The 22,794-nt window shown below is 41.0% G+C and overlaps 1 protein-coding gene across 1 annotated transcript in view; it reads right to left on the reverse strand.

The window, feature by feature from the left end:
* Positions 1–554: 554 nt before the first annotated feature.
* LOC122422197 (cytosolic beta-glucosidase) overlaps positions 555–22,794 on the reverse strand; it is a 121,236-nt gene continuing 98,996 nt past the window's right edge. The window contains exon 5 of the mRNA XM_043438511.1: positions 555–1,417. Coding sequence (XP_043294446.1) covers positions 1,215–1,417 — 203 coding nt within the window. The 3' untranslated portion in view covers positions 555–1,214. The remainder of the gene's footprint in view (positions 1,418–22,794) is intronic.

A 22,794-nucleotide genomic window follows, 5' to 3' on the forward strand; every position in this document is an offset into this window, starting at 1 on the left:
GACTATAAAGAAAGCTGAGTGCCGAAGAATTGATGCTTTTGAACTATGGTGTTGGAGAAGACTCTTGTGAGTACTTTGGACTGAAAAGAGATTAAACCAGTCCATCCTAAAGGAAATCAGTCCTGAATATTCATTGGAATATTCCTGAGAAAGATTGAAGGCAGGAGGGGAAGAGGACAACAGAGGATGAGATGTTGGATGGCATCACCGACTTGCTGGACATGAGTTTGAGCAAGCTCGGGGAGTTGGTGATGGACAGGGAAGCCTAGCGTGCTGCAGTCCATGGCGTCGCAGAGTCGGACACAACTGGATGACTGAACTAACTAACTAATAGTGTAGAAATCCAACTGCTGTTAAATGACAATGCTCAAATACTTCTTTTGCTATTTGCATTCTGGTTTGTGTTATTAATTTATTATTTTCCAAAAGTTTATCAGGCAAGAGAGACATGTACTTGCTCATGCATAGCTATGTGCCAAACATACGAACCAATCAATTTTATTAAGTAGGTTATTAATTAACTCCTTTGGTGAATAGAATGTATAAAGATATAATGTGACTTTTTTAATGTGCCCTTTATTAATTTTTTTAAATGCTTCATCAGTTCTCTCAAGTCTATTCATAAGTTTTCCAAATGTTCAAATACAATTTCAGATACTCTGCCAGTTCTTTTTCTTTTCAGCTCTGCAGAACTCTCTCCTGAAGTTCTCTGATAATGTGACTAACTTTTAATTTTTATATCTATACTAGATTAAACAGTAGAAAGTTATGGACAGTGGACCTGCTAAGGCAAATAACAGTTCATGTAAACAAAAAAAATAGATTCATAAATAAGCCTTCTTAAATTAAGCGATCTGTTCTTAGAACTGCAAATCATGAGCACACCCTGTTTATAAATTTTGCATTACTTTTTCCAGAAAAAAAAATCTAAGGATTTAAATTGAAGCTACCAAGTCCATCTGATTTCTTAATACAAAAATCCATTGCAGTGGTTTTCTACTTTTTCAAAAGCCTCATTGATCAAATACAAATAGAATAAAAGCCATCATTAAATAATTTCCAGGCACTACATATTCAGACTTCATGATCACAGATTAGCTGGTAGGACAGGCTGGTTACCAAAGCAACCTGAGAGTGTCTGCAGGATCACCAACGCAGACTCCGTTTCTGAGGCAGAGAGTCCTTCTCCAGGTGAAATTACCCAGCTGTGCTTTCTACGGAGGTCCCTCCAGGCCATTGTTTCGGATGATCTTAGCATACTCCTTGGCTGATGTGTAAGGGACTCGGGGTCTTGCTGGATCTTCAAAATCAACGTGGAAGAGACCAAACCGGCTGCTATATCCCTGGTTCCACTCAAAGTTATCCAGGAGAGACCAGGCACAGTATACTTGAAGATTGACTTTGTCAAGTTGGATAGCTAAAATTACACAAACAAAAATGTACCAATTACTCAAAGATTTTATGGAAACATAGACAAAATCATTGATGACCAGTATAGGTGGGTAGCCTTCTCCTGCTGAAGATCACAGTGGAAACAGAAGAAGCCTTGTTTCAATCCTCTTTTCCAATTCCCTGTTTTAAACAAGCATGGGCTTCATTTAAGAAGTTAGATTACAATGCCTTGTTATTTGTCAGCTCCCCTTCATCATATGGGGGACCTCTTTAATCTCTGAATTTCAGCCAAGTCCAAGTATATAAAAGATCCAATTTTTATTAAAAGTGTAAATAAATGAGTAAAGAAATTATGACACTAAAAAAAGTTAAATTACATAATTCTAAACATTTGGGGACTTCCCTGGTAGCACAGTGGATAAGAGACCACCTGCCAATGTCGCGGGCGCAGGTTCCATCCCTGGCACAGGAGGATTCCGCATGCTGGGAAGCAACGATTAATAAGCCTGTGTGCCACAACTACTGAGCCTGCCTTCGAGCCTGCTTGCTGCAGCTGGACAGGGCCTGGATAAAGCAACGAAGACCCAGTGTAGCAATAAATAAATAAATAAATAAATAAAATTAAATAATGTAAAAAAATATATAGTAACTTTAAAAAATAAAAATAAATATTTGGTGATTCATTCATTTTGAAATGCATTTTGTTCATTCATCCATTTACTCAGTACATGTCTTTTCAATACCTACTATTTTTCAGATATGAAACACACATATACAGAGTTTCTCCTTAGTACCCTAGAACTGCACTCAGTAAAAACACTACTAGCTTCTAAATTCAACTCCAAGATAATCTAGAAAGCTCACTGATAAACTGGAAAAAAGTGATAACATAGCTGAGGAGGCCCCAGGTCTTACTTTGTGTCCTTATGACCAAATTAACGTATATTTTAAAATTCTGGAAGTAGAACCTCCAAAATGAAAAGGACCAGCACAGGGTTCTGGCCGTGCTTTTATCCCAGACTAAGAAGGTACAGAAATGTTAGGGCATTCTCTCTGCCCCATGTCTAAACTCAGAGTGGTGCCAAAGAAGTAGACCACCTCCGCTCCAAATGCACATATGTCCAAGCACAATATCCTATATAATTTCATCTGTGGATGCACCAGAGCCCATCCATGGACTCCATAGTAAGATACCAAAGCGTGGAGAATGTTCTAAGTACACTAATTTCTATCTTTTAGTCAGAGAATTAAGCTCATTTTTAATTGGCATCCTCTTAGGTTATATGAATCTTTGCATTGAGCATTTCCTTTTCTTAACACAATAACAAATAAACCTTATCTGTGGGATTCACTAATATTTGTTTTATGGTGCAGAAATTAAAGGGCAGGTTTTCTTTATAAGATAGACATATTCCTAAATAAGTCTGGAGAAGGAAATGGCAACCCACTCCCAGTGTTCTTGCCTGGAGAATCCCACAGACAGAGGATCCTGGCAGGCGACAGTCCATGGGGTTGCAACAAGTTGGAGACGATTTGAACTACTAACACAATTTCTTCCTAAATATGTTAGATGAAAATGAGCATTTATACAGTAAATCAAATTTTAATTTTACCAGGGATTGCTTTCAACGCAAATGACTCCTCTAACTTCAGCAAAGTAAGATCTACCTTTAATTTTTCCTGTCGTATTTCTGTATTTTTCTGGTCTCTCGAAAGTACTATACCCATGAACATGTGTTGATCTCCAAATCTTAGAATTTTTTTTCACTGTGGATATTCCATAGACAAATGGAATTGTTTTTACTATAGATATTCCTTTGACAAAAATTTTCTGACAGGTTAATTGATGCATAACCCCTTGTCCTTTATGCATGGAGGCATGCATGGGGCTTTACCTAGAGAGTGCCCTGTGAATGGCCTCAAGGCAGGAATTAAACCAAACTGGACAGATTCTTTTGCAATGAAGTATTGTAGGAAAATGAAATATATACCATTCAAGCACATCAAGCTTTACAGGAATTAAAACATTTACTAGGTATTCCTTTTCCTTCTACCTGTCCACCTTGCCACATGTGTCTCCTCCCCTATCAGCCACAATCTGCAAATAACAAATTTTTAAATATTCTTCTTATATTTAATTTCTGGATGGCATATATCTAAGAATGAAAATGACCAAAACCAAACACCAGGCAAGAATATAGCAATCTTTTTTGACTGCTTTATAATTCAATGTGGGGACATGTGAAAATCATCACTTTTTCTTTCTCACTTGTAGAACTACTGCTCAACAAGCCAGTCTGCCAGGTATAAAGCCAGACAGTTTCTGAAAGCATGCACAGTCCCACCAATCACGTACAAAAGGATTGATTCATGTAGTAAACTGGGGGATAAAAACGATGCCCTGCCTGCTTGGACGGGAACAAAAAGGAAATCTTGACAATTTCATCATTATCTGCCAGGATTTCCGCAGCAGGCACTAAACGGCCCAAGTGACACTGGGGGATATCGCTGCGTTTTCATTGCAGGAACGCCCAGCTAGAGAATTACCTACTTAGGGCTGAGAAGCCACCCTGCTGGAATCCTTCTCGTGGTGCTACCACTGGGAAAAATTACAAAACCGTACGGGAACCTGCATGCCTCTCCTGTTCCAATCTTCTCAACAACAGAAAGAAACCATCCTCACATTTCTTGTCACTGTGATTTATGAAGTCCCAAATCTATGCAGGAAAAATAACACTGCTGTGAATCCACTCTCTTTCTTTAAGCAGAGTTTCAGGCCAAGTAAACATAGACTGACAAGAACTGCAAATGAGTACCACGCACATGGGGGTGTGAACAGGACACCCACCCGGGAATAACCAGAGTTTGGTTTTGAACTAAAAGACCAGTAGGAAAGGTGTCACGGTCAGCAGGTTGAATATAAAGATGAAAGGATTTCTAATCTCATAGCATTGGAATGCTGTTGAGTCGTTTACAGAGATGTGGATGGACGGGGAATGTGTCATACAGAGCGAAGGAAGTCAGAAAAAGAAAAACAAATATCGTATATTAACACACATATATAGAAGCTAGAAAAATGGTACAGGTGGACCTATTTGCAGAGCAGGAATAGAGACACAGATGCAGAGAATGATGGGTGGACACCGGTGGTGGGGGGATGAGTTGGGAGATTGGGGTTGACGTATATGCACTGCCATGTATTAAACAGACAGCTAGTGGGAACCTGCTGCATAGCACAGGGAGCTCCGCTCGATGCTCTGCGATGAGCTAGATGGGCGCGATGTGGGGGAGGCTCAAGACGTAAGGGATATACGTATACATGTAGCTGATTCACTTCATTGTACAGCAGAAACCAACACAATATTGTAAAATAACTATACCCCAATTAAAAAAAGGTGCAAGGAAGAAAAATATCTAAGGTTGATTAATATATTATAGCCTCTGGCTGTTCTCATTACAACTCCAGTGTTATAATATGCATACACACACACGCATGCACACACATGCACACATACACTCACTGCCCAGTGTTGGCCAAAATGAAAAGGTTGAGGAGGCAGTCCTTCACCAGACTGCTCTCTCTGCTGACACAACTTCAAGTTCAAAGTGTTCCCAAAACCCTGCTCAGTTTCAGTAATTTGCTACAAGAACTCTCTAGAACTCACAGAAACCTCTTATAGTCAAGGTTATGGTTTGTTCAGCAAAGGATCCATATAAAATAAGCCAAAGGAAGAGGCACACAGATCAGAAACGGATGGGCTTCAAACAGAAAGTTTTCATTGTCTTTTTCCCTAGGAGTCAGGACAACTCGCCCTCTTGGTGCTCACATGTGACCACACACACAGCATTGCCAACCAGAGGCTCATCTGCGCTTCAGTGTCCAGAGGTTTCATTGTAACAGTGTTATCAACATATTGGCATGATCGACTGATTGTTCATGCGAATGAACTCAATTCCCAGGTCAAGTGACACTGTGTGACCCAAAGCCCCCCACTCAGGCCCAGAGTCGGTCTTCTAGTGTGACTAGCCCTCACCCTAAACAAAGACATTCTGTCATATAGCAATAGATTTTTCACCCAGAAGCTGAGGACAAAGGGCAATCTACTCTTTGGCCAAAATCAAATTCTTTACTACGCACACACACCTATTTTAGAAGCTGACCATTTCATGGTATTGTGCAGATTCTTCTCAATTTACTGACCTAAGTGGTGTCGTGATTATGCCTATGTGCTGCTGCTGTACAGAGCAGGGAGAATAGAAAGGAGAGATAAGAAAGCCTTCCTCAGCGATCAATGCAAAGAAATAGAGGAAAACAATAGAATGGGAAAGTCTGGAGATCTCTTCAAGAAAATTAGAGATACCAAGGGAACGTTTCATGCAAAAATGGGCACAATAAAGGACAGAAATGGTAGGGACCTAACAGAAGCAGAATATATTAAAAAGAGGTGGCAAGAATACACAGAAGAACTATACAAAAAAGATCTTCATGACCCAGATAATCACAATGGTGTGGTCACCAAGCTAGAGCCAGATATCCTGGACTGTGAAGTCAAATGGGCCTTAGGAAGCATCCTATCAATAAAGCTAGTGGAGGTGATGGAAGTCCAGTTGAGCTATTTCAAATCCTAAATGATGATGCTGGTAAAGTGCTGCACTCAATATGCCAGCAAATTTGGAAAACACAGCAATGGCCACAGGACTGGAAAAGGTCAGTTTTCTTTCCAATCCCAAAGAAAGGCAATGCCAAAGAATGCTCAAACTACCACACAATTGTACTCATCTCACATGCTAGTAAAGTAATGCTCAAAATTCTCCAAGCCAGGGTTCAACAGTACATGAACTGTGACCTTCCAGATGTGCAAGTTGAATTTAGAAAAGGCAGAGAAACCAGGGATCAAATTGCCAACATCTGCTGGATCATTGAGAAAGCAAAAGAGTTTCAGAAAAACATCTATTTCTGCTTTATTGACTACGCCAAAGCCTTTGACTGTGTGGATCACAGCAAACTGTGGAAAATTCTGAAAGAGATGGAAATACCAGACCACCTGACCTGCCTCTTGATAAACCTGTTTGCAGGTCAGGAAGCAACAGTTAGAACTGGACATGGAACAACAGACCAGTTCCAAATCAGGAAAGGAGTACATCAAGGATGTATGCTGTCATCCTGCTAATTTAACTTATATGCAGAGTACATCATGAGAAACGCTGGGCTGGATGAAGCACAATCTGGAATCAAGATTGCCGGGAGAAATATCAATAACCTCAGATGTGCAGATGATATCACTTTTATGGCAGAAAGTGAAGAAGAACTAAAGAGCCTCTTGATGAAAGTGAAAGAGGAGAGTGAAAAAGTTGGCTTAAAACTCAACATTCAAAAAACTAAGATCATGGCATCTGGTCCCATCACTTCATGGCAAATAGATGGGGAAACAGTGACAGACTTTATTTTGGGGGACTCCAAAATCACTGCAGATGATGACTGCAGCCATGAAATTAAAAGACACTTGCTCCTTGGAAGAAAAGTTATGACTGACCTAGACAGCATATTAGAAAGCAGAGACATTATTTTGCCAACAAAGGTCCATCTAGACAAAGCTATGGTTTTTCCAATAGTTATGTATGGATGTGAGAGTTGGGCTATAAAGAAAGCTGAGCACCAAAGAATTGATGCTTTTGAACTGTGGTGTTGGAGAAGACTCTTGAGAGTACCTTGGACTGCAAGGAGATCCAACCAGTCCTTCCTAAAAGAAATCAGTCCTGAATATTCATCGGAAGGACTGTTGCTGAAGCTGAAACTCCAATACTTTGGCCACCTGATGGGAAGAACTAACTCACTGGAAAAGACCCTGATGCTGGGAAAGATTGAAGGCAAGAGGAGAAGGGGACGAAAGAGGATGAGATGGTTGGATGGCATCACCAACTCAATGGACATGAGTTTGAGTAAACTCTGGGAGTTGGTGATGGATAGGGAGGCCTGGCGTGTTGCGATTCATGGGGTCACAAAGAGTCAGACACGACTGAGCGACTGAACTGAACTGAACTGCTGCTGTTGCCGTTTAGTCGCTAAATCGTGTCCAACTCTTTGCGACCCCAAGGACTGGAGCTCGCCAGGTTCCTCTGTCCAGGGGATTTCCCAGCAAGAATACTGGATTGGGTTGCCATTTCCTTCTGCAGAGGATCTTCCCAACGCAGGGATAGAACCTGGGTCTCCTGCGTTGGCAAGGCAGGCTCTTCTACCTGCTGGGCCACCTGGGAAGCCCGTGCTTGTGTATCTCATGTTACAAAGGGCTAGAAAGCAGGCACTCAGAATCAATGCAATTTAGTTCCCCACAGTTTATAAAGAGATAATCTTTGTTTTCAAGATTGCCGAAGACTTCTATAAGACATCCATGAATGTGACACAGCTATTAAGCTACAAAACAAACTAATCCACAGACCCAAGCTGCCAGGAAAAGAATCAGTGGACAGGTCCACAACAGTGCAAAAGACAGCAACTTCACAGGGAAAAAGAAGAGAGATAAAGCCCAAAAATGGATGAGAAGAAAAAATTATAGGCTTCTAAATTTTCATGTGTCAAGTAACAGAAGACTACGCTACCCAATAAAGTAGTGAAAATAACTAAACATGCTGGATAAATTTTTTTAAACAAATCTTCCAAACAGTGGAAAGCTGACAGTTTCATAGGGACTTAGCAGGACAAAGCAGGAAGTGAGAACTGAGATTGGTGGGCATGGCAGCTACTTTTCCATGATGAAATTTTCCAATCTTAGAAAATCAGAAACTTTTTCTCTTTTCTGGAGTGAGAATAGGTGTCAAAGAATTGTAGTTTGAGAACTCACACACAGAAAGCAAAGATCCCAAAAGACTAAAACTTCAGGGTAAGGGTGAGCCAGAAGGAAACTGATCACTGGAAAATCACAAGTCACCTGGTGGTTCAGAAAATGTCAAGCAATATGACTGACGTCCTTATAAGAAGAGAGAGTCACCGGGGTGCATGACCACAAAGGAAAAACCAGAGAGGACACAGTGAGAAAGCACTTATCCAAAAGCCAAACAAAGAACTCAGGAGAAGTCAAACCTGCTGATATCTGAATTTTGGACTTCCAGCTTCCAGAACTGTGGGGAAAAAAATTTCTGTTGTTTAAGGCACCCAGTCTGTAGCATTTTGTTACAGCATCCCTTAGCAAACTAATATAGGTTGAGGATGGAGAATTTCTGTTCTTAATAAATTCCCTGAGTGATTTTTATATTTAATCAAGTTTGAGGCTCATAAACCTAGGATAAGCTCTGATGCGCAACTACAAATTTTGAAACCCAGCTCCCAACCCCAGAGCCATTCTCTAGAGGCATAAAAGTGTTGGACAATCTCCATCAGCCCCTCTCCTCAACAGTCATAGCTGCAGGAGCTCTATACAGAGACACAACCATGTGAGGGCCATAGCTTTCAGACATGGAGGACCACTGTGAGACTGAGGGGAAGATGCAGCATGCTTAGGAGCATCAGATGCCTTTTCATCCCACTGCTTAGTCCATACTGAGCCTTATCCCAGCAGATCATGGGAAACCATCTCAATTCACCACGTGGAATGGGCTGATTGGATGCTCATACAAAAGATGTGTGCATCCAAAGCCCATGAGTGTGTCTTTATTTGGAAAAAAGGGTCTTTGCAAATGCAAATGAAGGAGCTCAAGATGAGATCATCATGCATAATGTGTCTGTGCATGCTCAGTCATGTCTGACTCTGCAACCCCATGGATTGCGCCCCACCAGGCGCCTCTGTCCATGGAATTTTCCAGGCAAGAATACTGACGTGGGTTGCCACTTCCTATTCCAGGAGATCTTGCCAACTCAGGGTTTGAACCCATGTCTCCTGAGTCTCCTGTATTTGCAGGTGGATTCCTTCCACTGAGCCACCTGGGAAGCCTCTATCATGCATAATGGTGAGTCCTAAATACAGTGACAAGTGCCCTTAAAAGAGAAAGAGAGGAGTTATACAAGGAAAAAGGCAAGGTGAAGAGAGGCAGAGACTGGAGGGATCTCCTGCAAGCCAAGGAACGCCAAGGCAGCCACCAGTAGAGAAGCTGGTAGAGCGGCTTGTACCCAGGGCTTTCCCAGGTGGCACTGGTAGTAACGAATCTGCCTGCCAATGCAGAAGTATGGTACGGATTCTCCCTCAGAACCTCCAGAAGTTGCTGATCTTACTGATAAGCCTTCGCTTCAGACTTCTGGCCTCCAGACCTCTGAGAGAAGACATTTACGCTGTTTAAGCCACCAAGTTTGTAGTAATTTGTTTCAGCAGCCACAGCAAACAGACACACCAGACTCTCTGGGGTAGATGCCAACTGGGTTTCAAGTCCCAAACCACCCACCTGATTCTGCTGAGTGCTTGTGAGAATCCCTCTCAAGGCCCACAAAACTGGAGAGAGTAAGCCTTCCCGGGACACAATTCAAAGCAGATTTTCTGGCATTTGTCCCATACACGAACTTTGAAAATGTGTCTCTCAGAGTCTGGTGGATATGCACCACAGCTCTACAACTGGCGGACAGCTTTAGCTGTTAAACAGTTCCTGAGAGAACTGGCACGCCAGCCGTTTCCCCTTTCTTTAAAAAAATAAAATAAAACAACATCAGGAAGATCTAAACATAGAAAATGCATAATAAGCCCTCCCCTCCCACCCCTGACAACTCCAGGTGAGTACCAGTGGCCGGACAGCATCTGTGAAAATGCCCAAATAATCCTGAAGCTGGAGGCCCCACCTACACATGGGAACTCTTCAAAGCAAAAACTATGACTCTCTGAAAAAACAGTCTTTGAAAAGCAAAGGCTAATTTATAAATATTTTATAGGAAGATGACAGTTAACCAGAAATGAGCTTAAAGATTTCTTAATTATCTACATTGCTCCTATTACTTAGATTAGATTAGGGTGGGGGGTGGAAATAAATAGCAAGCAGATGAAAGATATCATATAAAGCTGTATTTTTATTTAATTATAAAGTTGATGGGCGGATAGGTACACATTTGGAGTCACCTTCTGTAGTTTCTCCATCAATATTACTTTTACAGTTACCTCCGCTACACTACGTAAATTCTTATAAGAACCAAAGTTCTCAACACATAAAATTGTCTTCGATCAGAAAAGCTGCCTTCCATGTCCGACTCCCTCCCTTTCTCTCTTCCTTCCTTCTTTTCTTTCCTTCTGGGACTTACTTTCCCTTTCTGTAAAATGAGGTTTATTTATAGCATGTTCTTCCAAGGATTGTGGTGGGTATTAAATCAATATAAAGCTCTATGTATAATGCCTAGTTTATAGTAAATACTCAATATACACTACTTGTTGGTACTGTTATTCTTGTTATTTCTCTCAGAGTCTGAAAAGGCAATGAATGAAATCTGTTTTTTCTCTTCCTCCCATCTGTCTCCAAACAGCTTTCAGAGCATGTAGAGTCAGCACAAAACTGTTCAATGCTGAGAACCAGAGAAAGCAGGGCATCAAGGGAAGTGCGGCATCTGGGGCAGGGTTTGTGCCTGGTGGAAAGGGTCAGTTGTGGGTCAAGAAAAATAAATCACTGAAGACAGCGGCCTTAGGGTGAAGCTTCCAGAAATACCGGATGTTGCTGAAGCCTCCCTGCATCAGTACACTTGGAGGTGGGAACAGCATCACTTCAGGTTTCAGGGATCCACATCCATCCTTGGGGCTTCCTCAGTGGCTCAGTGGTAAAGAACCCACCTGCCAATGCAGGAGCCACAGGAGATGCGGGTTCGATTCTGGGTTGGGAAGATCCCGTGGAGTAGGAAATGGCAACCCACTCCAGTATTCTTGCCTGGACAATCCCATGGACAGAGGAGCCTAGCGGGCTGCAGTCTGTGTGGTTCTAAGAGTCAAACCCAACTTAGTGATTAAACAGCAACAACACATCCATCCCACATTTATTCAATAAATATATATTGTGTTAGGAATTGGGACCATAAGTGTGAACAAAATAATCAGCCTCTCTTTTTAAAGAGCTTAACAGCCTATATGGAAGACATATCTTAATCAAATTACCACCCTGTGAGCCTTTAATTACAATCTGTGAAAAGCATTATGAAAGGAAAGACGTGGGAACTATGGGAAAGAACAGCATATTAGCTAACATTTATTGAGCACTTGGGTACCACTGTAAGGGTTTCGGGTCTGCGTTAATTCACTTAATCTTTACAGTAAACCTGTGAGTTAGATGGATATCACCATTGTCTTCATTTTACAGAGAAGGGAAGTCATGCACAGAGACGTTTGGTAACCTTTGCAAAATTCAAACATCAAGTAACTAGGGGAGTTAAGACTGGAGCTCAGGCAGGTCTACTGATGGAGCCATGACACTGTACTGAGTCTTTGCTTGTTTTGTTTAAAATCCCAAGTTTCTTTTTTTAAAAATTTTAAATTTGTATATACAGTTTAAAGGTTACTTTCCATTTACAGATGTTACAAAATACTGGCTCTATTCCCCATGTTGTACAATACCTCCTGGAGCCTATCTCACACCCAATAGTTTGTACCTCCCACTCCCCCACTCTTACACTGCCCCTCCCTCACCACGGCTCACCACTAATTTGTTCCCTATATATCTGTGAGTCTTGTTTCTTTTTTGTTATATTCATTGGCTTGTTGCAGTATTAGATTCTACACATAAATAGTAGTATATAGTATTTGTCTCTGTCTGAATTATTTCACTTAGTATAATGCCCTCCAAGTCCATCCACATTGCTGTAAATGGCAAAATTTCATTCTTTCTTATGGCTAAGTAGTATTCCATTGTGTATATGTGTGTGTGTGTGTATTATCTACCACATCTTCTCTATCCATTCCTCTCTATCCATTCATCAATTAATGGACACTAGATTGATTCCATCCTTTGGTAAATCTTTGGCAATTGTAAATAATGTTGCTATGACCATTGGGGTGCGTGTATCTTTTCAAATGAGTGATTTGGGGTTTTTGTGATATATACCCAGGAGTGGAATTGCTGGGTCATATGGCAGCAAGAATGTGGATAGAAGGGAACACTCTTTCACTGTTTGTGGGAATGTATCATGGTGCAGCCACTGTGGAAAACAGTATGGAGGTTTCTCAGAAAACTAAACATAGAACTACTATCCTAAGTCTTGACAATATGCTATAGTGGAAAGATCTTAGTCAGGAAGGGTGGGAGAACAGGACAGAGGGAAATGGAAACAGTTTCTTGGAATGAACTAGAGCTGAGAGCTCAAAGACTAGCCAGACTTATCAAATGCTCCCAGCCAGGTTCTTTCTTACTTGTAAGTAATAGAAGCTGACCTTGACTGACAAAGCAAGAAAGAGGTGAAGTGGCAGTTGAGCGGCTCAGGAGCGGCGGCCAAGAGGACATACCCCACATCCAAGGTAAAAGCAGCAGCTTCGTTTTCCTGGAGCAGCTGTGAAGAGATATCCCACATCCAAGGTACGAGAAACCCAAGGAAGATGGTAGGCCCTGAGAGAGGGCATCAGAGGGCAGACAGAAAACTAGCCAATCTGATCACAGGACCACAGTCTTGTCTAACTCAATGAAACTAAGCCATGCCATGTGGGGCCACCCAGGACGGATGGGTCATGGGGCAGAGGTCTGACAGAATGTGGTCCACTGGAGAAGGGACTGGCAAACCACTTCAGTATTCTTGCCTTGAGAACCCCATGAACAGTATGAAAAGGCGAAAAGATAGGACACTGAAAGATGAACTCCCCAGGTCAGTAGGTGCCCAATATACTACTGGAGATCAGTGGAGAAATAACTCCAGAAAGAATGAAAGGATGGAGCCAAAGCAAAAATAACACCCAGTTGTGGGTGTGACTGGTGATAGAAGCAAAGTCCTATGCTGTAAAGGGCAATATTGCGTAGGAACCTGGAATGTCAGGTCCATGAATCAAGGCAAATTGGAAGAGGTCAAACAGGAGATGGCAAGAGTGAACATGGACATTATAGGAATCAGCGAACTAAAATGGACTGGAATGGGTGAATTTAACTCAGATGACCATTTTATCTACTACTGTGGGCAGGAATCCCTTAGAAGAAATGGAGTAGCCATTATAGTCAACAAAAGAGTCCGAAATGCAGTACTTGGATGCAATCTCAAAAATGACAGAATGATCTCTATTCATTTCCAAGGCAAACCTGTGGCTCTAGAGGTAGAAAAATAGGTAAATAAAAAATGATAAAACTGACTGTGACAGCAAAAGAAAAAATGTATCGTTTTGCTCTAAAACGGATTCAGGGCTTTAGAATTATAATTTGTCAATCCTTTCTTAAATCCACAAAATATACCATAGAGCATCTACTCTATACCAGTTACTATTTTAGGCAGAGTGATTCTCACTGGGGGTTGGGAGGAGGAATCTAATGCAGACCTTCGCCCTGGAGGTGAAGTAGAAGAGCAAAGACCCCATTAATCTCTCTGCTATGTGCATTCACTCAACACCATTCATTTCCCTGTTATAACAGGAATAAGACACGGATATAACTATTTGTTCAGTGCTGTCTTCTACTCCAGACTCAGAGCTCCATGAGGGCAGGCAGCACATAGATTTTATATTCCCAAAACCTAGCACAGTGGCTGGCGAAGGATCATCTTCTAGTGAGTATCACTTAAATGAGTGAATGACTACAAATAGATATAGAACACTGAACAAAATGTTTGCAAGGTAAGAGTAGACAAAAGGTCATTCTCAAGAGGGCAAGAGTATCTTCTTGACCAAGATGACAAATTTCAACTCCAAATTCAACTTGTCCAAATAAAGAGGAAGACATATCTCCTTACAATCTGATCAACTCATTGGGCATTTTATATGCTGAAATATTTTTCTATGATCACTTGACTTCAGGAACATGTCTCTCGTCAGTTACTGGTATTCCTATACCTATACAATACACGTTGAATAAATTATACTTAAGTGAAGTCGCTCAGTTGTGTCTGACTCTTTGTGACCCCATGGACAGTAGCCTACAAGGATCCTCCATCCATGGGTTTTCCAGGCAAGAGTACTGGAGTGGGCTGTCATTTCCTTCTCCAGGGGATCTTCCCAACCCAGGGGTCAAACCCGGGTCTCCCACATTGTAGGCAGATGCTTTACCGTCTGAGCCACCAGGGAAGTCAAATTATACTAAGTACCCCTTAAAAGGGCTTCCCTGGGGCTCAGTTGTAAAGAATCCACCTGCCAATGCAGGAGATGCGATTTTGATCCCTGGGTCAGGAACATCCTCTGGAGGAGGAAATGGCAAGTCACTCCAGTATTCTTGCCTGAAGAACTCCAAGGACAGAGGAGTCTAGCATGTTATAGTCCATGGGGTCGCTAAAGAGTCAAATACAACTTAGAAACTAAACAACAACCCCTTAAATTGCCATTCTCAGAGGAGTTAATATCTCCTTTTGTTAATGACAAAGGAAAAGAAAGTAAGCATTAGCCATCTCCTCACCACAATAATACTACAAAAACATTTCAAGTGCTTGCATTTAATGACCCCTGTAATTGCACAGAGTTGAGAGATACAGGAAAGTGAGCAACAGAGAGTTGGGAAGACAGAACAGTGACATGCCTTTAAAATACTACCATGTACGTTTTCATATTGGCATCAAGTTCAAGCTCAGGTGGGTACACCTCACCCAGACTGCCTGTCGTGGCCTATTGCACAAGTCTCGCTAGTCTGCTTTTTAAGGACAAGGAAGGACACTGCTTGGTGATGTGGCCACAAGCTGTTCAGGGAAGAGACTTTGGTCAGCACATTTCAGCTCCTGAGCAGGGCTGGGTTCATTTCAGAGAGCCACATAAAATAAATAATCATGCAAAAGCAGATTCGTTCTGATAGGGCTCTGACAGCTGCTCTGAGAGGTGGGTGCTTGCGAGCCCATCTTTCAACAATGAACTGACCCAAAGATCCAGGAAAGCTCCAGACAGGACCATATGGCCTGGAATAAAAACATATTTCAAACTCTGTTTATTATGCATATCTTTCAAAGGTTCACTACTCTGTGATGAAACATTGCACCTGCAAGGCTTTAATAAGCTTCCCTAGCAAGTACAATTATAAAACCCAGGAACCTGAAGAATTTGTCTTCTCTTACACCTAGCCATGTACTGCCCACCAGTGACTGGTCTCATTCTTTTTAATTATATAGGTTTGCAGTATTTTATAAGCTGCGATCAATACTTATTCAGAAAATAAAACTTCTTATAGACCTCGGAGTGAGAGCCTTGAAATATCTCTCTTTAAATTTTGGGGACTGCAACATTACTGTCCATAGAACCCTCTAGTCTGCCTGAAAAGAAAAGCAGCAGTTTAATCATGCACAGGAGAGCATATGACATGAATTGAGGTGGGGCTTCCTTCACCAGCAATGGCCAGGGCAGAGGAGACATGATCAGTTTCTCTTCACAAAATGAGCCCTGTGAGTCCACATTGGATCCAAACATTTGAGAAGTCCAGCTTGTTCATTATTCACTCAACAAATATCGACTGAGCAGCTCTTATGTCAGAATCCAGGTCAGGTATAGAGATTCAAAGATCAACAGTACATAGTTTCTGCCCTCAAGAAATAATGGGGCTTCCCTGGTGGTCCAATGATTAAGAATCTGCCTGCCAATGCATGGGACACAGGTTCGATCCCTGGTCTGGGAAGATTCCACATGCCATCGAGAGACTAAGCCCATGTGCCCTAACTACTGAGCCTGTACTCCAGAGCCTTAGCTCTGCAACAAGAGAAGCCACTGCAATGAGAAGCCCGGGCACCACAAGACAGTAGCCCCTGCTCACCACAACTGGAGGAAGCCCACGCTCAGCAGTGAAGACCCAGCACAGCCAGAAATAAATACATAAATTAAAAAAAAAAAAGAAATGTGGTATCATTGGGAAGACAGATCCAAAAAGAACTGGCTAGAGAACACGAAGAAACACTGGTAGGATAAACCAAAAATCCACATGAAATTCAGAACTTTTTTATTCCTCTACCCTAAAATAGTACACTTGAGACATTTTAGGATTTTAGAAATGGATTTCATGTAAGATGGCTTAGCCTAATCATTTTGCAGAGTGTTAGCATGGCTGCATCTTTCTAAGATCGTATCTTATTCCCCTTGAACCCATGGGGAATTATATCACTGGATTTACATCATAGAAGTATTATATCATACAAACATCAGTGTGAAGAATGTAGGACCAATAGTGGTATATGATACAAATACTTCACTATAAGATTATGCGGTAGACCTGGAGACATATGAAAAAAAGTAATTGTGTCTTCCTAGAGGTGTGATGATGCCATCAGTACATGAGCTTCTTGGACCAGGGGTTGTTACTTCATGAACTTCCCTCATAGCTCAATTGGTAAAGAATCTGCCTGCAATGCAGGAGCTCCTGGTGAGAGAAATACACAAAAGAAGGAAGGGAGGGAGGATGAGAATAAAGGATAAAGGAGGCAAAGAGAAAAGGAAGAGACAAGAGGAAGGGAGGGAAAGAGGGAAGGAGTCAGGAGGGCAGTAATAAACATTTACTTTCTACAATCAATAGCATCTCTAAACTGCTTTTATCTCCAGACTCTCAAGAATGATTCACAAATATGTAGCCAGGACATTAGCTTTCAAGCCTTTTCAGAATCAAGGAGAAGAGCAAAGGATTACCAAAGATGACACCTGATACTGTCTAGACACACACGAAAAGGAACAGCTATGATTTATTGCTAAAAACTGTCCTGTTCACAACAATTCTTAAAGACTGATGCTATTCTGTCCATTATATGGACACAGAAAATGAATCTCAAAGAAAGTAAACATGTTCAAGGTGATTAAGACAATGGGTAACAGAGAAAGGATTAAAACCCAGCTATCTGCCTCCAAAATTCATGTTCTTCCCAATATCCTGTCCTGCCTTCTTCCTGATTCATCTTAATGAACATTCACATCCCTGCTTAGGAAGGTATCCATTTTTTCTCCATTTTACCTATGCTTTGAAAGACTGCTGATCAAAGCCATGTAGGTGGCCATAACAGATGAAGTGTCAAAGGAATTCTGGACAGGTGCCTGATACCAAGCATGTGACTGGCAAGGACCAGTCTAACCAGTATCTCTTCATTTGACCTTGCTGTCTCTCGAGTATCAGTTAAACTTCTCTGGTTCTGAGTATTTAAAAAAAAATAGTCCTAAGAAACATCAGCAGAAACAGAGAGAGTAGAGCATGTGCATTGGGAATGGAAAACCTTTAATTTTACTGTGAACTGCATGGCAAAGAAAATCATCAAACCAAGAGAGATGGGGTCAACAGATTTTTGTTTTTCTCATGCTTATGCCAGAATTCTACAAGTATTTTAACTCCATTTTTTCTCTTGATGATGTTTTTGTTTAGATGATAATAAGTCCACTCTTATATTAGCTACTTCACTGAGATCAAGAAAACCTATAGACCATCTCTTCCACCTAAACTTTCATTGACTACCTCTAAGAGAAATTTTCTTGAATGAAGGATGGGGTGAATTCACTTGCATTTGGAGCTAATAAGACAGTAGTAATTCTTGCTGAAGCTGAAACTCCAATACTTTGGCCACCTCATGCGAAGAGTTGACTCATTGGAAAAGACCCTGATGCTGGGAGGGATTGGGGGCAGGAGGAGAAGGGGACGACAGAGGATGAGATGGCTGGATGGCATCACCGACTCGATGGGCATGAGTTTGAGTAAACTCCGGGAGTTGGTGATGGACAGGGAGGCCTGGCGTGCTGCCATTCATGGGGTCGCAAAGAGTCGGACACGACTGAGTGACTGAACTGAACTGAATTCCCGTTTACTGAATACTGAGCACACTTTTAAAGTTTTATATGCATATTTAATTTACTCTTCCCAACAATACCATTATATAAGGTGGACACTCGTTATTCCCACTTTACAAAATGAGAAAAATGATGTAAGGATGCTGTGTCATTTGCCCCAAGGTCATGCATCTGATAATACACGTCAAGGATGACCTTTGTAAATCTCTGGCAGAGTGAAGAGGATAGCAACTTGAAGATGATTCTTGAAGGACAACTACATCATCTTATTTTCATTGGGCATAATATTTATTCTTTCATTCAAATTCTTTCAATTTATTGTTGTTGTTTTTTTTCTCAAGCCAATGGAATACAGAAACAAATACGATGAGATACTAATTCTCAAGTGTTTCTCTTTCTTTGAAGGAAGAGAAATACGTAAAGGAGTAATTGGGATAGACGCAATCAGGGCAAACACTGGGCATGGTGGGGGCACAAAAGAGGAACTATTAACTCAAGGCATCAGCAACACGATGTCAGATAAGGTTTCTTTAGACTAGCTGATGCTAGAATGAATAACCTTGAAGGGCAGTTAGAATGTAATGGGGAGGAAAAGGCCAGAAAGCACAAGAAAAAGACAAGGACACATTCTGGAGAACTATATCTAATTCGATGTGGCACAAGGCATCAATAAAGACAAAAGGGCAAGAGTGACCCGGGGGAGTATGTAAAAAGTATGTAAAAAGCCGTGTTTTGAGAGCCCTTGCTCGCCATGCTAACAAATTGGAATTTTATGCTGAAGGCAATGAGAAACCACCAGGGATTTTAAAGTAGGAGAATGGGAAGAATGAATTGCACTTTAGGACAATCATTCTGGTAGTAGACCAAAGACTGGAGTCTGGGAGGCGGCTGCTAAAGCCTTCTATTTGAGGAAATTGCAATGGCTCAGAGGGAGGGGCACAATACTAGAGATATTAAGAAAGAATCAAATCTTTCAGTCAATTCATTAAGATGAAGGGTTTAGTATGACTTCCAGTTCTATAGCTGTGTCAATTGGATTTAAGAAAGAAAGAGAATTTGGGACTTCCCTGGTGGTCCAGCTGTTAAGACTCCTTGCTTCCAATGCAGGGGGGATGGATTCAATCCCTGGTTGGGGAACTAAGATTCCATATGCACTGAACCTTGCAAGTAAAGCAAGTGAATTGTATGGTATATGAATTATAACTCAATTTTTTTAAAAAGAAAGAATTTAAGAGAAGAATCAGGTTTGGAGAATTAAACATTATAATGCACCTGAGGCTCTACAGTATAAAATAAAACTGACGATAGTGTTTTATCATTTCTTTAAACAACCCTATGAGGTTGGTCTTATCCATCCTCATCTCAGATGAGAGCTCTGAACAGAGAGATCAAGTGACTTGCTCAAGTTCCCACAAATAGCAGAGGGAAGAACTAGAAGTTGAACCCTTTCTAAATCTCATTTTCTCTCCACTACAAAGTCTGATTCATGCAGTAATAGTAGTAAAATAATAATGACGATAGGGAATGTATGTTGAATGCCCAGGCCCTCTTCTGAGAATTTCATATTTAATTTTTAAATTTTTTAACTTCATAACTCATTTAATTCCCATGACAATTCCACCCAGTAGGTATTACTGTTAGCTCCATTTTATTTTTATTTTTTTCAATTTTTAGTTTGTATTGGTATATAGCCAATTCACAATGTTATGATAGTTTCAGATCAACAGTGAAGGGACTTAGTCACATATATGCATTCTCCCTAAACTTCCCACCCATCCAGACTGCCACATAACACTGAGCAGAGTCCATGTGCTAGCTCCATTTTATAGCTGAAGCAAATGAGGCACGAAGAAGTGTCAGCAATAAGTGGTATCAATTGGGACCAAAATCTGCCTGTTGCCATCTCCCCTATGGACGGGTCTCACGCCACAGCGAACAGAACTAGACAGCAGTAAGTCAGTGACCATCTTCGTGTTCCTCAGCAGAAGCCATGGTTTTCTCAAAGCCTGTGAACTAGGAGAAAATCCAGACACAGGTCCTCATTGTTTCAATCCACACATGAAAGTTCACAGCCATCGCCCCACTCCCTCTGCCACCAATTTCTTGAGTCGACCAGCACAAATATCCAGGTCTTCCTTGCCAGGCTGCCAGCATTGCCTTTCAGAAGCCAGGGCCAGGCTCTATTGATGCAGTTGGCATCTTCAGCAGGGAACAATTTTCCAGCAGCTTTAGTGCACTGGGCTATGCTGTCCTGGAGCGGGATTAACAACCCCAGCTTGACTGCCCCATGCGTCAGGCTGTGGAAACAGTCCTCTGGAGGACCCTGCTCACCAAAAACCCATTAGCCAATTACTCAGAGCCAGTTTAGTAAATGAGCTTTCTGTGGACTAACCGGAGCGCCGTGAAAGCGAACCTGCAATGAGAAGCTAGCTCTCTGTAGCGAGATCGCTCTCGGTGCACCCCAGATTCGGGGGTCCTAGAGAGCAGATGGTGTAGTGCTGCAGCCACACACTCTCAGCCTGGGCTGTGTTGTGCGCTCAGTCATGTCCAGCTCTTTGCAACCCCATGGACTGTAGCCCGACCAGGCTCCTCTGTCCATAGGATTCTCCAGGCAAGAGTACTGGAGTGGGCTGCCTCCACTCCAGGGGAATCTTTCCAACCCAGGGATGGAACCCTCATCTCCTGTGTTGCCTGCATTGCAGGCAGGTTCTTTACTGCTGAGCTCTTGGGGAAGCAGCTCAGCCTGGGCTGCCCAGAGTCAAATCCCAGGTCTGGCCCAGCTGTGCCGTCCAGCAAGGTATTCTGGTCTCAGTTTCCCCATTTGTAAAATGAGGATCTTAGGACCCATTTCAGTGGATCTGGAGCTCTCAAATGTGATGATGCACTTGTGCTCAACACATAAAAACCATTTCAATCAATGTCAGCTGATATTATTTATTGTACTCGTTTATTTATGTGGGAAAAGCCCACTTTATTACAAAGGATGCAATACTAAAAAGTGATAGGAGAAAGGATAAATTCATTTCAGTTTGATTACTCAGGTTTCAGTAAGTAAAATACCAAGGCAAAGTGTGGTGTTTGCTACAGCCCTCATTTGGCAGTAAAACATACTTGATTATTAGTCTGTATCACTGTGTTGCTAAGTGACTTTTCTTCTACCTAAGTATTAATTATCTCATCAATTTGATTTTATGCTCCTTGAAGACGGGTTCCATATACTTTCATATCTGCTGGTATCATTCAAATATTCAATAGATATTTGCTTGCTGATTTATGTTCTTGAGTAAATTTCTGTCATTCCTTATAAAAAATCGAACACTGGTATGTTTGCTTTATTACCATGAATATTTAATTCTTTAAGATTGAAAGATTCCAATCAATTTGACCTCTATTCTATTTAACCAAACCACCATGTTTTGGTGTCAAATTAGACATGCATATAATAAGACCCAAAGAATAAAATGGTAATAAAATAAGCCAGGGCAAGAACTCATATTTCTGAGTCATAGGTAGTTTATTTTATGAAGACTTCATATTAAAGTTCAAGTAGATGAATGAAAAAGTCTTCATGATCTTAATGCCACTGGAGCTGGACAACTGTTAGCCTAAGAATTAGAAAACTAAAAAGTAAATTGAAGTTCTGCATGAATTAACTGTAATTGTCACTGAAGCTGTGTAAAGCTGATCAAATAATTTTATTGTCGGCAAAATCTGAAGTCCATTTTAGTATACATGAAAACAATATGCTTGGTACTATTGAACATTAACCCAGTAACCATTTTATGGCTTGAATACTTGATTATTACTTATTGAAAATTACAGTTGTCAAGGTAAGCATTAAAAATAATAACTTCATAATGTGATAAAAGCCAATTATTGGTATTCAGTGTCTTTTATGTTTTTAATTTAATCTCTTTTAAAAGCATAAAAATACTATGCCGATTTGTTTAAAGGAAAAATAAGAAAAAGTATGTCACATCTTCTGATAAATATAAGTAGCTCCTGAGTGGAAAAGTAAGAACTATTTACCTGCAAATTTGTCATTCAGACTTAGGTAAAGAGTTAAATTGCTCTTAATTATCAAGTTTCTATGGAAATAACTTTGTACTCTAAAAAAGAGAAGAAAACCCTGAAATAGCTTCTTTTCTTTAGTATGGTCATTTTCCTGATCCCACAAGCAGAAGCAAATACAATGTGACCAACTAATTCCCAGCTGTTTAAAGCTTTAAATCCATGTCTGAACATTGGACAATCAAATTATGTAGTAGCACGGTAGCCAGAAATAAACCCAACACATAAATGCAGTTTATTCAACATTATTAACACAAATAAAATTTACACCTACAGTCTTATGCATTAAAAATAACTTCTCTCATGTCAAATAGCAATATTTTGCTATGCCAATCAAATTAAACCACCAGAAACATATGGAAAGAAATCAATTCTATAACAAACTGTTGTAAAGTATGGCATTCATCATGTTCAAGACAGGTTAATTCCAGTTCTAAACAAACTTTCTCCTTCCAAGTTGGGCTTTTGTTTTACATTCTTTTCTTTGCTGGGAATGTACACAACACATTCTGTCAATCTCGCCACA

The sequence above is a fragment of the Cervus canadensis genome, chromosome 19 (genome assembly GCF_019320065.1).
Source record: "Cervus canadensis isolate Bull #8, Minnesota chromosome 19, ASM1932006v1, whole genome shotgun sequence".
In the NCBI taxonomy this organism is placed as follows: Eukaryota; Metazoa; Chordata; class Mammalia; order Artiodactyla; family Cervidae; genus Cervus; species Cervus canadensis.